At 57.1% G+C, this 18053-nt stretch overlaps 4 protein-coding genes across 4 annotated transcripts in view; 3 read left to right on the top strand and 1 right to left on the bottom strand.

Annotated features, from left to right (window-relative positions):
- Nucleotides 1-180: 180 nt before the first annotated feature.
- VOLCADRAFT_103616 (uncharacterized protein) lies at nucleotides 181-5779 on the top strand. The gene is made up of 9 exons (XM_002947938.1): nucleotides 181-354; nucleotides 431-568; nucleotides 707-750; nucleotides 832-934; nucleotides 1619-1759; nucleotides 2359-2523; nucleotides 2814-2866; nucleotides 3241-3353; nucleotides 4229-5779. The coding sequence occupies exons 1-9, from the start codon at nucleotides 244-246 to the stop codon at nucleotides 4435-4437; spliced, it is 1077 nt and encodes a 358-aa protein (XP_002947984.1). The 5' UTR covers nucleotides 181-243; the 3' UTR covers nucleotides 4438-5779.
- A 770-nt stretch (nucleotides 5780-6549) lies between these two features.
- On the top strand, nucleotides 6550-9350 carry VOLCADRAFT_57539 (uncharacterized protein; the record flags this gene model as incomplete). The annotated part of the gene is made up of 7 exons (XM_002947937.1): nucleotides 6550-6603; nucleotides 6667-6919; nucleotides 7081-7164; nucleotides 7226-7227; nucleotides 7369-7484; nucleotides 7616-7672; nucleotides 8711-9350. 7 exons carry the CDS (start codon nucleotides 6550-6552, stop codon nucleotides 9348-9350), a joined length of 1206 nt encoding a protein of 401 aa, XP_002947983.1.
- Nucleotides 9351-12162: 2812 nt separating this feature from the next.
- On the bottom strand, nucleotides 12163-15147 carry VOLCADRAFT_120517 (uncharacterized protein; the record flags this gene model as incomplete). Its single annotated transcript, XM_002947788.1, has 5 exons — nucleotides 12163-12699; nucleotides 13564-13635; nucleotides 13786-13917; nucleotides 14637-14870; nucleotides 14953-15147. The coding sequence occupies 5 exons, from the start codon at nucleotides 15145-15147 to the stop codon at nucleotides 12553-12555; spliced, it is 780 nt and encodes a 259-aa protein (XP_002947834.1). The 3' UTR covers nucleotides 12163-12552.
- Nucleotides 15148-16265: 1118 nt separating this feature from the next.
- Nucleotides 16266-18053, top strand: part of VOLCADRAFT_88132 (uncharacterized protein) — a gene marked incomplete at both ends in the record, with an annotated part of 6431 nt that continues 4643 nt past the window's right edge. Inside the window, 4 exons of the mRNA XM_002947936.1 lie at nucleotides 16266-16291; nucleotides 16543-16621; nucleotides 17052-17172; nucleotides 17838-17917. Of these exons, the coding sequence (XP_002947982.1) occupies nucleotides 16266-16291; nucleotides 16543-16621; nucleotides 17052-17172; nucleotides 17838-17917 (306 nt within the window). The remainder of the gene's footprint in view (nucleotides 16292-16542; nucleotides 16622-17051; nucleotides 17173-17837; nucleotides 17918-18053) is intronic.

The raw sequence follows: 18053 nt of genomic DNA, 5'->3' as shown, positions 1-18053 counted from the left end.
CTGATGCAGCTGACGAAAACTTCAATATAATACTTAAATTTTTACTGAAGCATCAGATGGCTGCATAGCTCCGCTGGCCTGCATTAAACTACCTTCCTGGTTGTAGTTGTACGGCACGGCATTGGTGTTGCGGGTATGGTTATGCGTAACTGGATCTTCCTAACTTTGGAAAAGTACCTGACGACGGAAAGCGTAATATCCTGTGCTTGATTCGTTGGGTTCCTGTGCAGACGCGGGCTGAGAATGTTGCACGCATACGTCTTAGTGGCATTGCTGATCTGCCACCAGGCGTCATCTCAGCCCTTAGATAAAATTGAAAACCTTTTTAAATGGGTGCGTGATCTGGGCGGAGAGGTAAGTTTTTTTACGAAAACGCTGTGTGTGAGGAAGTTATGTGGGCCGGTCAAGATATGCATGCTGACTTCCGCAGATCCACCTGGAAGTGAAAAACAACAGGCATGGTGTGCGTGGAGCGTTTGCAACGAAGTCGTTCGCCGAGAACGACGTCATTGCTGCCATTCCATCTGCTACCATCATGAACACGGGTTCATTCAATGAGAGTTTCGCAGTGAGTAGTTGCCTGCGTGCTCAGGACCCTGCACATAAGGAAGTAGCTTAGGCCCCGCAACCTGCGCAATGTTTGCCGATGTAATGCCAGACTATGAGGACCCTGAATTATAGACTCCCATTTTATTGCGATATTCAGGTGCCGACTCTCACGGTGCTGCGCGAGCTGAAGGACCCGCACAGGTGCGTCTGTTTTCGTCGTTATGTTGTTCATGTCGTCCATGCGCTTCGTAAAAGTCCATCGCGGACCTCCTGCTTACGCAGTCGTTTCAAGCCATATGTTGACATGTGGCCCAAGCCCGATGAGCTCGTTAACTCCTGCAACATGGACCTCAAGTATGCGCCCATGTGGAAGAGCGCTTACTGGGTAGGGCAGGGTTGTACGGCTGCCTGTTCGCTGGGTAGGCCGAGACTGAAGGCCATGCCGTACATCATGTACGTCAGGGTGGTGGGAATGCCAATCTAGCGCACGTCTACTGCAGCAGGTTCATGAAAAGCGAACGTCTCTGCCTCCAACCGCTGCCCGCGAAGGGGGATATGCTAACGTGTTGGCTCCCAGATCACCGGGGCATTACAGTTTTGTTTTACTCTACTTCTCTTCCGCATGGCCGTTAAGAGGACAGGCCTCGACAGGCAACGTCCTGCGCTGGGTCATCACCGCGTCACCCAGTGGGTGTTGCCGCCCGGAGGAGCTAGGGGAAAGGACCCTAGGGGCCAAGCCCTTTCTCTCCCGCGCGCACACACGCGCGCACACACGCACACACACACGCACGCACATAACGCACACACGCACGCACAACCCTCCCCTACTCCGCCGCGCTCCCCCTCAGCACCCCTACAAGCGGCAGCTGGAGGGAGAGAGAGCGGGTTGGTTCGCCCGCATCCGGGACGAACCGGGTCCTGCTGCTGCTGCTGCTGCTGCCGATCCCACCATATCACATCACAGCATGCTACCACCACATCCACATTTCGATGTCCCCTACCAATTTCCCCCCACCATGCCGCACCCAACCCCACCCACCTACCCTCCGCCCCCCCTTCTCGCCGTCAGGAGAAGAACATGCGCGACTGGGATCTGCACCTGCGCGCCTTGCTGGCCGGAGAGCTGGATGCCGATCTGGAGTACACCATCAAGGAGATGGTGGGCAACGCTGAGGTTACCCTGGATGACCTCAAGTACGCGTGCGCCATTGTGGGTACCCGTGAGGGGGGGTTGAGGGGGATGAGATGGCACTAGTGGGGTGTGTTAGTGGGGTGGGAGGGGATGTGAAGTATTGGGCTCAGTGCAGATGGGGGTGAGGTGGCGGCCCGGCGACTGCCGCCTTCAAAACACGCCCCAGTAATCCTCGAGAGAGGGAGCGGGAGGGAGGGAGGGAGAGCTTAGCGGCGTATGCGATGTGGAGTAGTATCACGTCGATGGGGGCGCACACTTCCCCTCTCCATCCCGCCAATTCCCCAACTCCCCCCCTTTGAAGCTGCAATTCCGAATCTCTCTCCCCAAGTAGTGTGTGTATGTGTCTGCGTGTGTTCCTGTTACATATCGATCCGGGTCTGACGCTGGTCCGGAGGGGCACCTACCCGTACCTGTTGAGTGTCTCGCTGCCTGACAGTCTGAACAGTCTGGTGGCATTCGGTTTAGGGGTATGGCTCCAGTGGCGGTTCTGGACATACATACACACACCCACCGGGGGGGGGTTGCCGGTCCCCTTGCACTTGGCGCGCCACCACCGCCATCGCGGTAGAGCAAGAGCGGCCCCCCGTGTGGTCCTCCTTCCCTTCCGCCGCGTGCAGTCCTCCACGCGGTACGTGTCGTCGCTGCGGCGGCGGCGGCTGCTGATGGCGCCCATCTTTGACCTGGCCAACCACTGGCGCAATTGCTCGTCCTCTCTGAGCGCGTACGAAACCGGAGACTTCCTGTACTTCATGGCTGGGGAGAACATCAATGCTGGTGATGAGGTGTGTTTGGGGGGTGGGGTGGGGGCTGGAGTGGGAGGGGTGGCGTGCCGAGGTGTGTATATGTACGTATGTATGTATTCGGGTGTACATGTACATGGGGGAGGGTCTATGCGCAACTGAGCCGGCCTCAACCCAGCCCATCCCAGTCCTGCGGTCCCCTACTCCCTCCTCCCGTCACCAAAGGGGGGGAGGGATTATCATCGCCTACGTGGGCTTGTTCTGTGTGTGACGAACTCGGGCGGCTCCTGTGTGTGTGTGTGTCTGTCTGTTCGTCACCTGCTCTGTTGCAGGTGTGCTACAGCTACGGCTCTCTGCGGGATGACTACGCAGTGGCCCACTACGGGTGGGTGGTGGCCGGGAGGGGTCCTCTCACCTCTTGGGGCATCCGCTGGGGGGGACCTTCCCGCGCGGAACTGGGTACCTGGAGGGGTACATACCTGCGTGCTATGTGAGGTAGGGGGCATTTCCCTCTCTCATGCAGCGCCACGGGCGGCCTGTCCAGCAGCGCGCTTTTGACGTACGTACATACATACGTACAGACATGTTGCTGATCACAACGTCCACGGCTTTCCTCCACGGTTTGCCATTGCGGGTAGCCAGTCCTCCCCGTCCCGCCGTACGTTTACGGACCGAGGTGATTCGCCGCCGTAGTGCCTCCAGCTGCTGCCCCCTCTCCCCCCCCCCTTCCCACCACCACCACCGCTGAGCCCCCGCCAGCTTCCTGCCGGACCTGGAGGACCCGCCGCGTCTGGCCCTGGTCGACACTCCGGACTACAACCCCAACAAGCCGTACAGCCACGATGAACCGCCCTCGGAGGAGCCCTTCGATGGTGGGTGGTTTGACACACGGCACGCGCAAGGCCCGCACCTGTACACCGGGGGGGAGTGCGTGCGTGCGGGGGTGTGCTGTGCTGTGGCGCCACTACGCCGGGCGGGGAGAGCGCCTGTCCGTCCGTCCGTTCTCGTTCACGTGACAGCGATTAAAATCATGGTGAAGGGGAGCTCCGCTACCTACTGCTCAAACAAACCCCGACCTCTGAGGGGGGAATCGGAGGGGCCAGGAGTAGCGGCTGCCTGGGGCCCTCGCTCCCGCCTTTGCCGGCTGCCCTGTCACGGACAGGCTCCCCCTGCACCACATCACGGCATGCACCTGGCGCACCCCAGATCCTCCGGAGGAGGAAGGAGACGCAGATACATACATATATACATATGTACGTACATACATACATTCTATCATACATACAGCTCGGGATGACTCATCGAGCTCCCGGTCGCCCTGGTCCTGGACACGTGCTCTTTGAGGTTTTCATGCACTTTCTGCCCATATGAAGAACTCCCTGGGTGAGACTTCGTTAATGTTAGGTGACCAGCGGACCTAGTAGCCGTTTCGCTGGTGCGCTACTCCCCTGTGGGGAACACTGCTTAGTGCCGGCAGTCGTATCTCACGCGGTCTGATTCGGGGGCGGAATGCACGAAGCTAACCAGCCGTGTGCATATGGCCTCCCCGCGCTGTGTTTTGGTCCTGGGGGCCCCTGGCTTTTAAGCCTACACTGTGGGCCCACAGTGTAGTCAACCTCATACATACATACGTACATATAGACATGTTTACCCGTCTCCATTTTCTGCTATAGCTGCCAGCACAATGTCCAACTCCGCGCGCGCCCTCAACCCCGGTTTGTGTGTGTGTATGTATGTGTATGTTTAGGTACCCCTGCTGAGCTACGTGCGGAGATGGAGCGCCTCCAGCTCATCTACAACGAGATCAAGGCCACGCCGGACGTGCTTCCGCCCACACCTAAGGGCCAGGACTACGTGTACGACCTGTTGAAGGCGCTGGAGGAGCGCCGACTGAATGCGCTGGCCTATGAGATTCGGCGCATTGCGGGACTGCTCAACGTTAAGGCTGAGCTGTGACGCGGTTGAGCTGCTGTACTGCTACTTCAGGTGTGTGGAATAGTGCACTAAGCGGCTATGTGCTGATTCCGTAGTAATCTGGACACAGGGCGTCCTTGCGGATTCATTTTTTAGTGCGTCATGTTGTAACCGTATGTGGCCTCGATGGCTCGGGGGGAAGAGAGCGGATGGGGAGGTGGCGGTGGGAGCCGCGAGTGCAGGCTCTGGGTAACTTGGTGTTTTGCGTAGTGGCTCCTGGGGAGGTGCGGAGGCAGCCTACCTGCGTCCAGGAGCCCAGAGCCCGCAAATCAGCTCTGTGTTGATCGGCATTTTTTAATGTAGGACAGAAACTGATTGCTGTTGTGAATGCGAGCTGACAGGACTTGAAGAGTAATTAGCAAACACGGAAGAGGGTACGGGGGCACGGTGTGGCCTTCTGGGGTTGCATCTGTGTGTGCCTTGGGGGGGGCCGTATTACTCACCTAACACTTAAAGCCTTGTTGCCACCAATGTAAGGTGGGGGGGTTGGTGGTCTCAAAGGGGCCTTGCTGTGAGGCTTCGAGGCATCAAAACGTTTGGCGAGCAAATAAATAGACTTAGTGAGGGCGGATGTCAGGTGCCGTTATTGTGCCGTCATTGTTGTAGCGTGCAGTACAATACATTCTAATGACGGATAACGTTCACATCGTTGTCTTTGGAAGCTGTCGCAGGCGCCGAAAGCGCGATGGCCAAGTGCCAGAGCCAGTCCCTTTTGGAAGACGTGTGATCTGAGGACGGCTGGAGTGCCTTTGGCCGCTCTACTCAATTGGCCGCTGCTTGACAGAGAGACACACACAAACACACACAGAGACACACACACGCATACACACACACGCATACACACACCTTGTATTTATCTGCGATGCCTTCGCACATGCGCACGTCCAACCATTTCGGCTGTGCTAGCTGCTCCGCGAGAAAACGACCGCCATCCCGACGTGGCCATTGAATTAAAGGGAATTCTCGAACCTCGTGAACCGCTACTGCATGTGTATTGTCGCACACGTTGCTGCGGTTGCCGCCGACACTTTGGCAGTTGAAAAGGGAGTTACGCTCTCCGGTTGCGGTTGCGCGCGCCTGTGTCGCTTCATGGTTGGTCTAGTCGAGTGGGTGGATGCTAGTTTCGGCATACACACATCCTTTCTTAGCTAGCGTAGCACTACCTGGCCGCATGACGGCCATCACCACCACGGCGGCGGAAAGGGGAAGGGGGCCCTCACTGCTGGGAGCTGCTGCGTGTATGATGAACTGTGAAGATGCGACGCGCGACGGAGAACTTGTACGGAAGCTCGGGTGTTGTATCCTGAACGGGGCCGGCGGCCGCGGCGTCTGCTGGGATGCGGTCGCATTCCCTTGCAGGCTGGCAACGCCACATCTGCTTTGCTGGATTGCAACTATCCAGGATAGGCGCATGAATCATTCTTTCATTGCACCATTGTAACGTACGTTTTTACTCGTCTGGCTTTTATGCCCTACACCTAAAGATTCTGGGGGAGCATACATTTGGGCTCATACGTGGACTTAGTTCACAAGGTCTATACCCTGTGTACCAGGGGAGCTGTATGCTAGCGCTGTAATGACCAGCCAAGATCGCTAGAGGGGCAGTGTTACCCAAGCCTGAGACAAAATGCCACTTCGGGTTACCTCCGATTTGACGGGAGCCTGCTTCACAAGTAAAGCTTGAATTGTTCGGGCCAAGAGCTGTGATGGTCGCTGGCAAAGCATGTTGATCCGACATCGGTGTGCGGCAGAAGCAGGGAGCGCTGTGATCACAACTTCTTCCGTTTCCATTCCTTGTTCAGTTCCGTACAATGGTTCCGTTAACCGAAAACGGGAAACCAACTAGCACGGTCCAGACTTGCCATTCGTCCACTCGTGGATGTTCGTGGTAAGTCCTTTCATAACTACTAGCGTAAGCGGTCCAGTACGGGAGCGGACTTGAAATGGCAAAATACAGCTCTCGTTACTTAACCCTTGGCCCGATGTAATAGTGCTTCGGGATTGCAGAGAGATATGCACAGATGAATATTTGTAGAAGACCTGTGTAGAGATTGATTCCGTCAAGCTTACTGCGCAATTTGGCTGATATCCGCCATGGCAAATCGCACAGACCCTCTCGCCAAGACAGTCCATGGCACGAATCCACAGGTAAGAGTCAGCGAGTGGATATTTGGTTACGGTACGCTGTAAATAACATGACTGTCCTTGCAGAATCTTGTCGAGTACATTGTGCGCCAAAAAATTTATCAGACAGTCTTCTGGAAAGAAAAATGTTTTGCTTTAACAGCAGAGACGATGTTGGAAGTTGCGGTGAACTTGAAGAGTGTGGGGGGCACGGTTGGCGGCCAGCGCAAGCCTTCTGACTTTCTCTGCTTGTTGCTTAAGATGCTCCAAATCCAGCCCGATAAGGAAATTGTCATCGAATACATAAAGAACGAGGACTTTAAATACGTACGATTGCTCGGTAAGGTTTGATGGTGTGGTTATAGGTATTTCCCCCAGCCGTGCACAACGTCGGGGGCGCATGGCTCAAACTCCCGTCCTCTAGCACATCCCAGTTTCCCTCCTCGCCACCTGCAAGCCTGTCACGTAAACTTCTTAACGCATAAGGCGGCTTCCATTCAGGCGCATTCTACATGCGGCTCGTCGGCAAACCCCTGGAGGTCTACCAGTACCTGGAGCCTCTGTACAACGATTACCGAAAGGCAAGTGGCCCATGCTCCTTCAAAGATCCTTCCCGGGACGACGCAGGAGCTTGGTCCTGTACAAGCTGTCTCCTATACTGTGCCGTAATCACGGGGAATCCTCGGGCCATGGGTCCTATATAACGAAATCCCATAGACTTCAGAGCGTCACAAACCCAAATTAGTTTTCCTTTTTCATGTCCCCACTCTCGTGGTGGTGCGCACACAGGTGCGGCTCCAGGCTGTGGAAGGCCATTTCATGTTGACCCACGTGGACGAGGTGGTGGACGATATGTTGCGGAAGGACTTCTTGTTCGACATCGCGCTGCCCCGAGTGCCCGCCAGGTGGGCAGAGAAAAAAAGGGAAACTTGGGTCGATATTGAGACCGATTCACACCGGACACCGCGTTTCTTACCTGGCTGGCTGGCACTCTTGCTGCTGACCTGGATTTCGCTGCCCGCTGCTGCTGCCTCAGGCTCACCCTGGAGAAGCTCACTCAGCTCGACCCCCGGATCAGTGTGTTGGATGAGGAGTTCGATGAAGCAATTTTGGAGCTGGAGGCGGGCGAGGCAGCCAAGCAGGCGGCGGAGATTGAGGCCAAGCTGGGGCAGACGGCAGCGGCGGCAGCAGCTGACGGGGCAGACGGCGGACGACCCTTGGAGCGAGAGCGGCGGCGCAGGTACCCTCTCCACTTCCCTGGTGTTGGTGGGAAGTCGCATAGGGAGGCCCTGGGGGGGCTGGTAGTAGGGGGGGAGTGGGCTCCCCGGGCTCTAAGCGAAGCTAGCAGCAGGTTGATTGAACGGTGTGCTTAGGACGCAGGGAGTGACAGGGTGAGCTGGGTTTGATGCGGGGTGGGGTGGTAGGTTGCAAGGCGAAATGGGTTGGGGGCGAGGTGCAGTAGGTAAGGGTGATGGCGTCTAGGTGATGCAGCCCGCGATTGGGAGGGAAAAGGGGGATGGATACACAGCGAGTGGGGGGCTTCCAGTCCATGGTGTCATGTGAGGGGCGTTGATGATGATGGGGGGGGGCGGTGCGGAGGGCCCTTGCAAGCAACTGCAGTCCCACGTTGACGATATGCGGCTGATAAAATGCGTCGCAGCGGGGCGGATACCTTGCTAGCTGGGATCATTGCCTTCCAGTTTATGCACGTCACAATCTCCAACAACATTCACGTATATCTGCACAAGCACGTGCACATGTACATGTGTGCACACGTGTACGCACAACCTTCTCCTAGTGTCAATAAGCCGCAACCCAGGCGTACCATCCCTTCCCTCCGCCCTGCCCACCCGGCCAGCCCACCCCGGGAGGCCGATCGGGGCCGCGACGCGGATGCCGTGTTCCGGGACCGCGCCGATCCCCGCGACCGGGACTACAACCGCGATCGGGAGCCCGGGCCTTATTACCGGGACACAGGTGCAGCGGGCGGCCACCGGGACTACCGTGATGCGGGTGCTGCCGGTGCTGGTCGCGACTACGACCGGGACTACGACCGGGACAGGGACCGGGAGCAGGACAGGGAGCGGGAACGTGATCGTGATCGTGACGGCGGCCGCGGTGGTGGTCGGAGAGACGCCCCGCCTCATCAGGAGCGGGAGTACCGGGAGCCACCTCGAGACCGGGAGAGGGAGAGGGAGAGGGAACGGGACAGGGAGCGAGACCGCGACCGCGATCGGGACCGGGAGAGGGAACGGGACTACCGGGAGCGCCGCAGTCGGAGTCGCAGCCGCGAACGGGACCGGGACAGGGAGCGAGATCGGGAGAGGGACTACCGACGGAGCCGCAGCAGAAGTCGCGACCGCCGGGACAGGGACAGGGAACGGGACAGGGACTACCGGCGCAGCCGCAGCCGGAGCCGGGACCGCGACCGGGGTGAGCACCGCGGAGGAAGGGACCGCCGCGACAGCCGGTCTCGCTCGCGGTCCGCGTCGCCTGGTGACGACTACGAGTACGACCGGCGGGATCGCGGCGGCGGACGCGGCTATGAGCGGGACCGTGGGCGCGACCGAGGGGGTGACAGGGATGGCGGGGACCGGGGCGGGGAGCGGGAGCGGGGCGGTCGGGAGGAGGGCCGGCGCAAGGAGGCTGTGGAGGGTGGACGGGACAAGGACAAGGAGAAGACTGGCGGCAGCGGCAAGGCGCGCGGTGTCGATCTGGAGGATCCGGAGATTGCCGAGGTGAGGGAGGTCAGCAAACTTGCAGCCGGCTAGCTGAGGACCGCTGCCTTCTGGTTGGTGCGCCCCCCCCCCCGGGTAGCTTGCCTGGGCAGGACCCTTCAAGGCTATGTGGTGCTTCTGTAGACTATAATTCTCCGAAAAGGGATATTTTCAAGTTGGGCTATTCCCTGCAGGGAAACGGGGCCGGGGGGTTGTAGTTCCCCTCTGGAACCATACACCCGTGCTTCAGGGTGTGGGCGCACCATGTGGGTGTATCCCCCTGGTGGGGTGCCCCTCTGAGGACCGCGTCAACCCCAACCTCCCCGCGCACCCCGCATCCTTCGGGTCGTGTGCATGGTCGGGTCACTCGCTGGGGGTTCTGGGGGTTGTCTGTCTCTGAGTGCCATGCCTCCATTTTCCGTAAGGGCTTAATGGCTTGTTAGCCTGCTCGTCCAGAAACCGGAGCAACCGCTGCGGCAGACCTCCATTTGTGTCTGCAACCTGAACTTGACACGGTGCCCCTGATACTGCCGCTCTGCCCAGTGTTCGCTGCAGCTCTCACACTTCCCACAACCCTTGTCCCCCTCTTTCGTGCTCCTACCGCTTTGCTTCCACACAGGCTAACAAGCTGCGTGCAAAGCTGGGCCTCAAGCCGCTCAAGTAATCCGGGGTCTACGGCGGCTTGGAGACTGCCGCTAAGCGTCTCCTGGCGGTCGTCTTACTGGCGGCGATGTCGACATGCGCGCCTGCGTGCCTATCGGCCTGTCCGCCTGTGGGTATCTTGGGGAAGCAACGCACTACACGCTGAACCTTTTGGACTTACTAACATAAAAGCTCTTGTGGCCAAGCCCGTGAGTAGCTCCATTAGCAGCTGCGGAGCAGGTGCCATGCGGGGGCAGCCACTGCCTTCCTTCCGCTGGCCATATCCTTGGCTGGCAGCTGCGAGGAGGTGGGGTCATGGAGCGGGTCTGACGCGGGATGGCGGTGTGACCCGGAGTACGGTATTGTAGGACGAGGACGCTGCTTGCGGCATATTTGTACCCATCGTGTGCGGTGCGATACTTGGAGTCGGTCTGTTGGGGTTACCGTGGTGGTGGGGGGGGTTGTGTGACCTGTGGGTACCTGCCGGGGGGGAAGGCGGCGGTGGAAGGGATGTGGACCTGGGCTCCATTTTGTGGTGGAAGCATCCGCAGCACGCACCTGTTCTCCGCGTGAGGTTGCCTTTGGGGGCGCGAGGGTCCATCTCCACCTGCACTTTCTGTCTGTGCTGAGAGGTGCCGGTCTTCTTGGGTGCGGGTAGTGCTTGTGTTCCCCAGCTAGCCGGTACATGGACAAGGACAGCTCAAATGGCACCTGCTTGGCTGGGTTGCATATGCCGCATGGAAGCAGGACCCACTAGCGATAGCGCGGTGCGCACTGCTGTGACCTACCTAGCTACGTTGCATCATGCTGTCGTCTGCATCATCATCATGGCTGGTGAAGGTTTCTGCCAGGCGACGGGCCACTAACTTTACTTCGTATGACATGTTTGTCGCGTTGGCTTTGTGGTCTGTGGTCTCAATCGTCACACACCGCCGGCATGTTGACACATAAGCAGAGCCTTGCGCGCTGCAGCTTTAGCTCGGTGTGAAAAAACATTCCCGGCGTTCCCCGTCCTCCGCTTAGACACTGGTGTTTGAGAGAGCACTGAGGCCCGACACCGGGGCGGGGGATGGTAACAAGGGAAAGACGTGGTGGCCGCGTTTGTAGCTCCCTTGGGCTCCAGGTTGGCAGCCATGTGGCCGTGGCATGATGGGTTGTTCCGCTGCCAGGAGGGCATCCTCTTGTCACAAAACCAGTCAAGATCTTCGGCAGTCAGGCAGTTGAGTTGAGTACCCTTGAAGAAGCATGCTGAGCAGGTAGGTTAGAATTACCGTAGCTGCGCACTTCCAAAGGTTTTGGAAGCTCAGTAGCTTGTTAAGTGGGAACAAACACGCCTCCCAATCTAACTTTGGCGCTCTGTTTTTAAATGATCCATTTGGGTCGTCAAGGCGGAGGCGCTTTAAAAAAAGACAGACAAGAGGCTACGATGGCTACAGCAGCGACAGGGTCGCGGACAGGTCCAGCAGCACCCCCGATCAGCTGCAGCATGAATTTACGCAGCTTTCTCGTGGTGATGTTCATCGTGATGGAGAAGCGCATGTCGACATCGACACCTCAGTTTCCCCCGGCCTTTCCACTCCCCATCGATCGGGCTGTCCTTAACCCCAACAAAACGGTGGCCTTCCGCCCACAACGCAATCTTCTCCCTTTTCAACAGTGCCGCAGTATGTAGACTGTACAACAGCTGTTACCGAATAAAAATGGAATGGTGCGCCCCGTTTCGGCCGCTTCCTAAGAGGTTATTCCGATGGGGCCGCCCTAAGGCCGCACAAACACACACCAGGCACTCGCGGTAGTGTCTGACATCTCTGACGAAGGCGAAAGCACTGACTACCGACACCTAAGCCCAACGACCTCGCGCCAAACACCGTCCACCTTCGACCCCATCGCGTCATCTCAGTGAGATTTCTGTGGCGCGCAGGGAGCAGGAATGGCGGTGCCCACCCCCAGTAGTGACCATGGCACCCTGAGCCCCCGGCTGCGACTGCACGACAGGGGCAGTCATTCTTCCAGAAGGATTCCAGTTATAACCAAAAAGGTGTCAGCACAAGACCAATATCCTTGAAGTATGAATAACTTACCAATCTCTTTTAAATTTCTATACACCGTTTGCATTGATCCGCACTGTAAACTCTACCTTGGGCAAACCGCGCAATACGCCACAATGAAACCTATTTGCTGCTCTACTGGAGGGGGTTAAGCGCCAGACTCTGAAACTGAAATCGCGCATGGCCACATGCACACAAGGTTGACGCCCCCGGGGCGGGAGACGGGACACCGCCCAGTCGGTGTGCTCTCGCATTATTATACTCCTCCTTCCAACACTCCCCCAACTTTATTGGGTGCGCAATCACACGGACCACTGGGAAAGGAAAACCTACACGCATTCCGTAGTCCTCCTGTCAATTTCCAAACCGTCCAGACCTCATCCAAAGCGCTTCCCACTCGCTCCCGTACTCCTATTGTGGCCGCCCGCCATTCATCCCCATATTTATTGCACAATCACTGCCCAAACTTCTGTCTATCAAATCGCACTTGTTGCAAGAGCTGCGTGTGTGCTGCTGAAGCTGCCGGTGCCGCTAGAACTTGCCCACCATGGCTACGGCTGCTGGTTTTACTGTGGTGGCTTGCGACGGAACAGAAAGGCCTCCCCGTCCCTGCCACGGCCCACTCTCGTGTCCCGGTCCACAAAGGTGGTCGTCCAGCTGGCCCCCGCGCGGACCTCCCCTGGGCCTGAGCTTCCCCCGCTGGCCAGTCGGAGCTGCGGGCATGGGGCGAATCATGCACATCATATGTGTGTGTCTCCGTGCGTGCGTGTGTGTGTGTGTGTGTGTGTGAGAGAGAGAGAGAGAGAGAGAGAGGGTTGTGGTTGGAGCCCCAGGACAAAGTGGGGCATCACGGGCCATGACATTCCGGGACCAGCATTATATAAGCCCTCGGTGAGGCTTGGATGTGCTGTGCGACACTGCAGGGGGGTATTGCAGGGTCCCAGCACAATACGATGGCGAAATGCATCATGTGGAACTCGAAATACCAAATATGATGCAATTGTCAAATGAATGTATGTATGTATGTATGTATGTATGTATGTATGTATGTATGTATGCATGTATGTATGTATGACTTAGATTACACTGTGGGCCGCGAGAGCCGGGGGCCGAAGCCGAAACACAGCGCAAGGGTCGGGAGCACACAGCACAAGTCGGTTAGTCTTGTGTGCTCCCGACCCCGACTCAGACTGCCAACACTCTACGCAGCCACTCCGCAGCCCCTCCATCCGGGGATGGCGCTGCATTGAATACACCACGAAGGGCTCTCAGGTCCCGCTAGAGCGAGTCCACAAGTCTCAGCTATGTATGTATGTATGTATGTATGTATGTATGTATATATATGTATGTATATATATGTATGTATATATGTATGTATATATATGTATGTATATATATGTATATGTATGTATATATATGTATGTATATATATGTATGTATATATGTATATATATGTATGTATGTGTTGCATATCTTGAGCAAATACTTCATGCGCTTCATATCGTGCCAAAATATGCACGGTACGGCACAGCTGCCTAACCGCCCCCATGGCGCAGAACTGAAGCCGGCTGACTTACCGGCGGCAGCCATGAGGGCGCGGCTAGACCCATCGCGGATACGGGCTTGATGCTGACCTGGTCAAAGAGGACCTGAATGGCAAGGTATTCGGCTAGATCGTCGATGTCGCGCATTATGGAGACACTGAAAGGTGTCGCAAGTACAGTCTTAGCACCAGGAAGCGCACAGCGAACTGTTAATCACCAAACTGCCAAGCACGCATGTAACTACATACCCCTCACCCTGGCGGTCTTCCCGTCGCCCGAATCGCGCCAGATTCCCTCAATGCCCACTTTCCAAGAGCCCATCGGCCCGAACCCGAGCACTGCCGAGTTGCTCGCCACAAGGGCATCTGCCTCGTTAAGAGCTAGGGTCTGAAAGGGGGGGGGGGTTGTTGCGATGGAAATCAACCAGAGAGCCGGAGAGCCGGAGTCAGGGGGTGACTAGTGCAGATGGGAGGGGCATGGGGCGGGGCTCAGGCGGTAGACAGAACAGGGGGGTGGCAGGACTGGGTTAGGAATACGGACTGCAGCTCAACCAAGACATGAAAGCCTCCTCGGGGTAGGGGTGGAGGAGGGGGTGGAGGAAGGAGAAGTGGAATAGACACACCGGCCGACTGCGACCTGGAGGAGAGCGAGAGGGGCGCTGGGCCAGGAGGACAGGCCATAAGGGTTTAGGTACAAGAGCGTGGTGGTATTGCGTGGGGTCGGAAACGGTAGGAGAAGCGGGGTGAGGCGGCAGAGAGGTCCTCAGCCGGGGGGAAGATCACTAGCAGCTTCACGGGCTGGGAGAGTACCGTGTGTAGTTGCATCCGCACCTTCCGGTTGTAAGACTATTGCTGCGGGTGTGTGAAGGAGCCCTTGGGGACGAAGGTGTTCGTCGAAGCAAGGTCGACGCAGAAAGAACCTGTCATCCTCTTCACCACTCACTTAAAAATCCACTGACTGGCCCCACACGCAGCTCAGCGCGCATCCCCTCTCTCCCCACCTTACGGGGTGCTGCTTGCGACTGCTGATCACCGTGCCGGGCAGACTTTCCCAAGCAGCCATTTGTGGCTCCCCATCCAATTCTGATCCCTGGCGAAATGCACTACCTGGGTAATGTCGCTGAGGCCGACACCCGGCAGCCGGCTGGCGAGGCGGAGGAGTTCCGCCGGCGCGGTGCGGGTGACGAGGATTCCGTTGGAGGCGTACAAGAGCTCCCACTCGCCCAGTAGCAGTGGAGAGATTCCTGGGGTGCCGCCCGGTTGCTGCTGCCATAAAAGCGGTTCCGGTGCCGGTGTGAGCGCCTCGAGCCGATGCAGTACCTTATCTATTTCGGACTTGGCCTGGACCGCAAAAAGTCATACCGTAAAGGGCAGTCCACTTGGATTTTTGAAGGATGTATGTAATGACTCATTCCAACCTCACCCGAGGGTCTCCCGGTAAGACTGTGCTTGGAAACCCCAGGTTCTGAATCAAGAGGTTCAGTTCCTTCTTGGTTTCGGCAAGATGACATTCTGTATCTTGAAAGCGAGAAAACGCTTTAACAGTCAACACGTTGCAGCGTTTCGAAACGTTTATAGCACAGCTAGCATGTCGCTTGACTGGTATTAGCGATGTCATGTCGATAATGAAGAATTCCAAATCATTTGTATTAAACCAGCAAAATAGGTCACTGCAAGGTCACGAGGAAAATGGGCCTGCCTCATCAAGCCTGGCCAAACGGACGACAGTTAAACCGACAACCTCTGACAACCAGCCTGGGACCTTGCCCCATGCTTCGTCCAAGGCTACCTTCCTTTTAAGCCTCTAGCGCAAACCAGTGCTTGCCTTCTATCTCTCGTTTGCTCTGCCGATGGTCCTTCCTGTACGTTACCGGCGCCAGGCCTTTGACTTTTCTTTAGTGCTCTTTTATGATTTGATACCCATAACTTAGGTAAAACACTTCTGTAGGTAACGTATGCAGAAGGCTTGGCATAACACGATAGCAGAACCCGAGTTCTGCGGTGACTTCCAGGTGTTTGAGCAGTACAAACATCCAACAGGCGAAAACGTAGCACATGTAAGGCTGTAACATGAAGTCTCGACAATGTGACACTCCACGCCAAGATAAGGAAAACTCCGTTAGTAGTTTCCGGCGGCGGTATGAAAATCGCTTGCTATACTGCAAAATTGACAGTATAAATTTGGATTTCAAACAAGGATTATGCATAATGTTGTTAACTTCATCTTTTGCTATGGGACCTTTCCGTTCCTAGAGCTCCACACCGAGCTACATTTCTGCAGTCGTGACTTAATCGAGCATAAGACATTTCAAAATCAGATCCCAAAGATATCAGGCAAGTCAGGCAGTATGTCCTTGCAGCCCACGCTTGCGAACTGTCACGCCGTCGTGAGTGTCGTACCATGTGTGGTCCGTGTAGAGTGGTAGAATTAACGTTTCATACTTTGCTATAACGGCTCGATCCTTAGTTACGTAATTCTATGACACACTTGCCCGTAAACTGCCAGGGCCGGGCTCCAATCGTCGCGCACCAACTGTTCGTTCACGGCGCCTATAAGAGAACATGCTTCTGAACGGCATAAACACACGGCTCAATCGCAGCACTTTTGAGCTGCCTGGGCTTACATCGACTGTGCTGCGACCAGGCACGCGCCGCACGGCGACAGCAGTGCGCCATCCGTTACACCAGCCGGCGTATGACCGGATGTCCGTCATTGCAGCTGTTGCAACGCCAGTTATGAAAAACGAGGCCACATCTGTCAGGTAGGTCACGGTCAAACTCCAAAGCATGCCACATGGTTGCCACATGGTTGCATGGCGCCCATGTGGGCCCCAAGCTCACTCAGCACAATACCTCGTAACAGCCCTCCCTCCACCTTCACATCTGCCCACCAAAGTTTAACTCCCTTCTGTCCCTCCCTGCCGCATCCAGATCTCATTTCCCATTGCTCTCCTTCCCCCCCCCCTCGTCGCCCTCGTCGCCCTCGTCCTCCTCCAAAACCCTGGCACCCCAGCCCCACAGGTCTCCCTCGTACGGCAGTGGTGGGAGTGTTGGGCGGGGGACAGCTGGGTCGTATGATGGCCCTGGCTGCGGTGAGTTATGCAGGGGAGGGGAAACGGAGGCCGAGGCGCGATGATGGGTTGGATGATGAGCGAGTGGTTTAGTGAGTGAGTAGGTGCTTGAATGGGGAAATGGCATTAAGGGGTTGTGCTCGTACCGATACCAGGTACCACACAGGTCCGCGCGAGAGCACGAGACTACTCAGTGTATCAACCAGTCCACCAAGCGGAGCTAGTGGGAAGTCGCGCTCGACCGTTTTCCTTAACGCTTCCCGTAACGCCATATGTTCATGTGGCCCATGGTTCCAATGGGACCCTCTCTCTTTCCCCGCAACACCCGCCGTGCCGACCCAGTCTGCGTGTTTCGATCCGTGCCTTGTCGTGCCGTCTCCTAGTCCCCAAAACCCCCGCCTCTCCCCTCCCCTCCCCTTCCCGCCCCCACCCTGGTGATCTGCCGCTGCAGGCCAACCTGGGAGTACGGCTCAAGTGTCTGGACCCCGCGCCTGAGGCCCCTGCAGCAGTGGCGGCCGAGCACGTGCAGGGGCACTTCCGGGACGCGGCGGCCATTGAGGACTTCGTGAAGAGTGAGTGGACAGGGGGGGAGGGACAGGGGGTGAAGGGGGGGAGGAAAGGGGGGAGACGTGTCGTGTATATACACACACATTCACATCTCCGGGTTTAATGGTCTTTCGGACACAAAACACGCAAGAACACAAATACACGTGGCTTCTCCGTACTGGCGTAGCTTTTTTTAAAGCATATAGACGTACACACGAACACGGACGGGCACGTGTGGCTAAGCTGTTTGGAAACCGTTGCAAACCGTTAACCCGTTATGATCAGGCTCCCACGTGCCAAGGGATCGGGGGAAAGGATGCGGGCGTTCGGCTGTGCGGTGTGGTGTGCGTCGTCTTGGTTTGGTTTCGGAGTTTGGGGATATCCTCCAGAGGCCGTTACCACGTGGCTGTCCGGATTCCCCTCGGACCGGCTCACCCGCCCTGTGTGCGTACACACATCATCTCGACATTGCCGTACCATGTCGTATTACCGTACGTGGAATGATGTGTGTTCCGATGGTTTACCGTTTTCCCCCCAATCCCCTCCAATACCCCAACCCCCAGCCGCTACCCTGCGTTCAACTACCCACACCACTTCCAAACCTCCCCCCACCTTTTCCCTCCCAATATACCTCCCTTCCCCCCGCCCCCCACGCACACATGCTCACACCCGAAACCCCAAAACCCGACAGGTCAGGGCGTGGACGTGCTAACAATGGAGATTGAGCACGTTAACACGGATGCGCTCATGCAGGCTGCCGAGGACGTCAAGGTACGACATACGTCCGTACGGGTCGAGGGAGGGCCCGCGCACCACCCTCCATAACGCCAACGCCCTCCCTCCCCGGCACGGCCCCCCATTCCCCCACACTCACTCACTCACATTATGACCCCCCTCCCCTCCTCCC

This window comes from Volvox carteri (assembly GCF_000143455.1).
Source record: "Volvox carteri f. nagariensis unplaced genomic scaffold VOLCAscaffold_8, whole genome shotgun sequence".
NCBI classification, from domain to species: Eukaryota; Viridiplantae; Chlorophyta; class Chlorophyceae; order Chlamydomonadales; family Volvocaceae; genus Volvox; species Volvox carteri.
The sequence above is the reverse complement of the archived record's forward strand: the minus strand, read 5'-3'. Positions and strand labels throughout refer to the sequence as shown.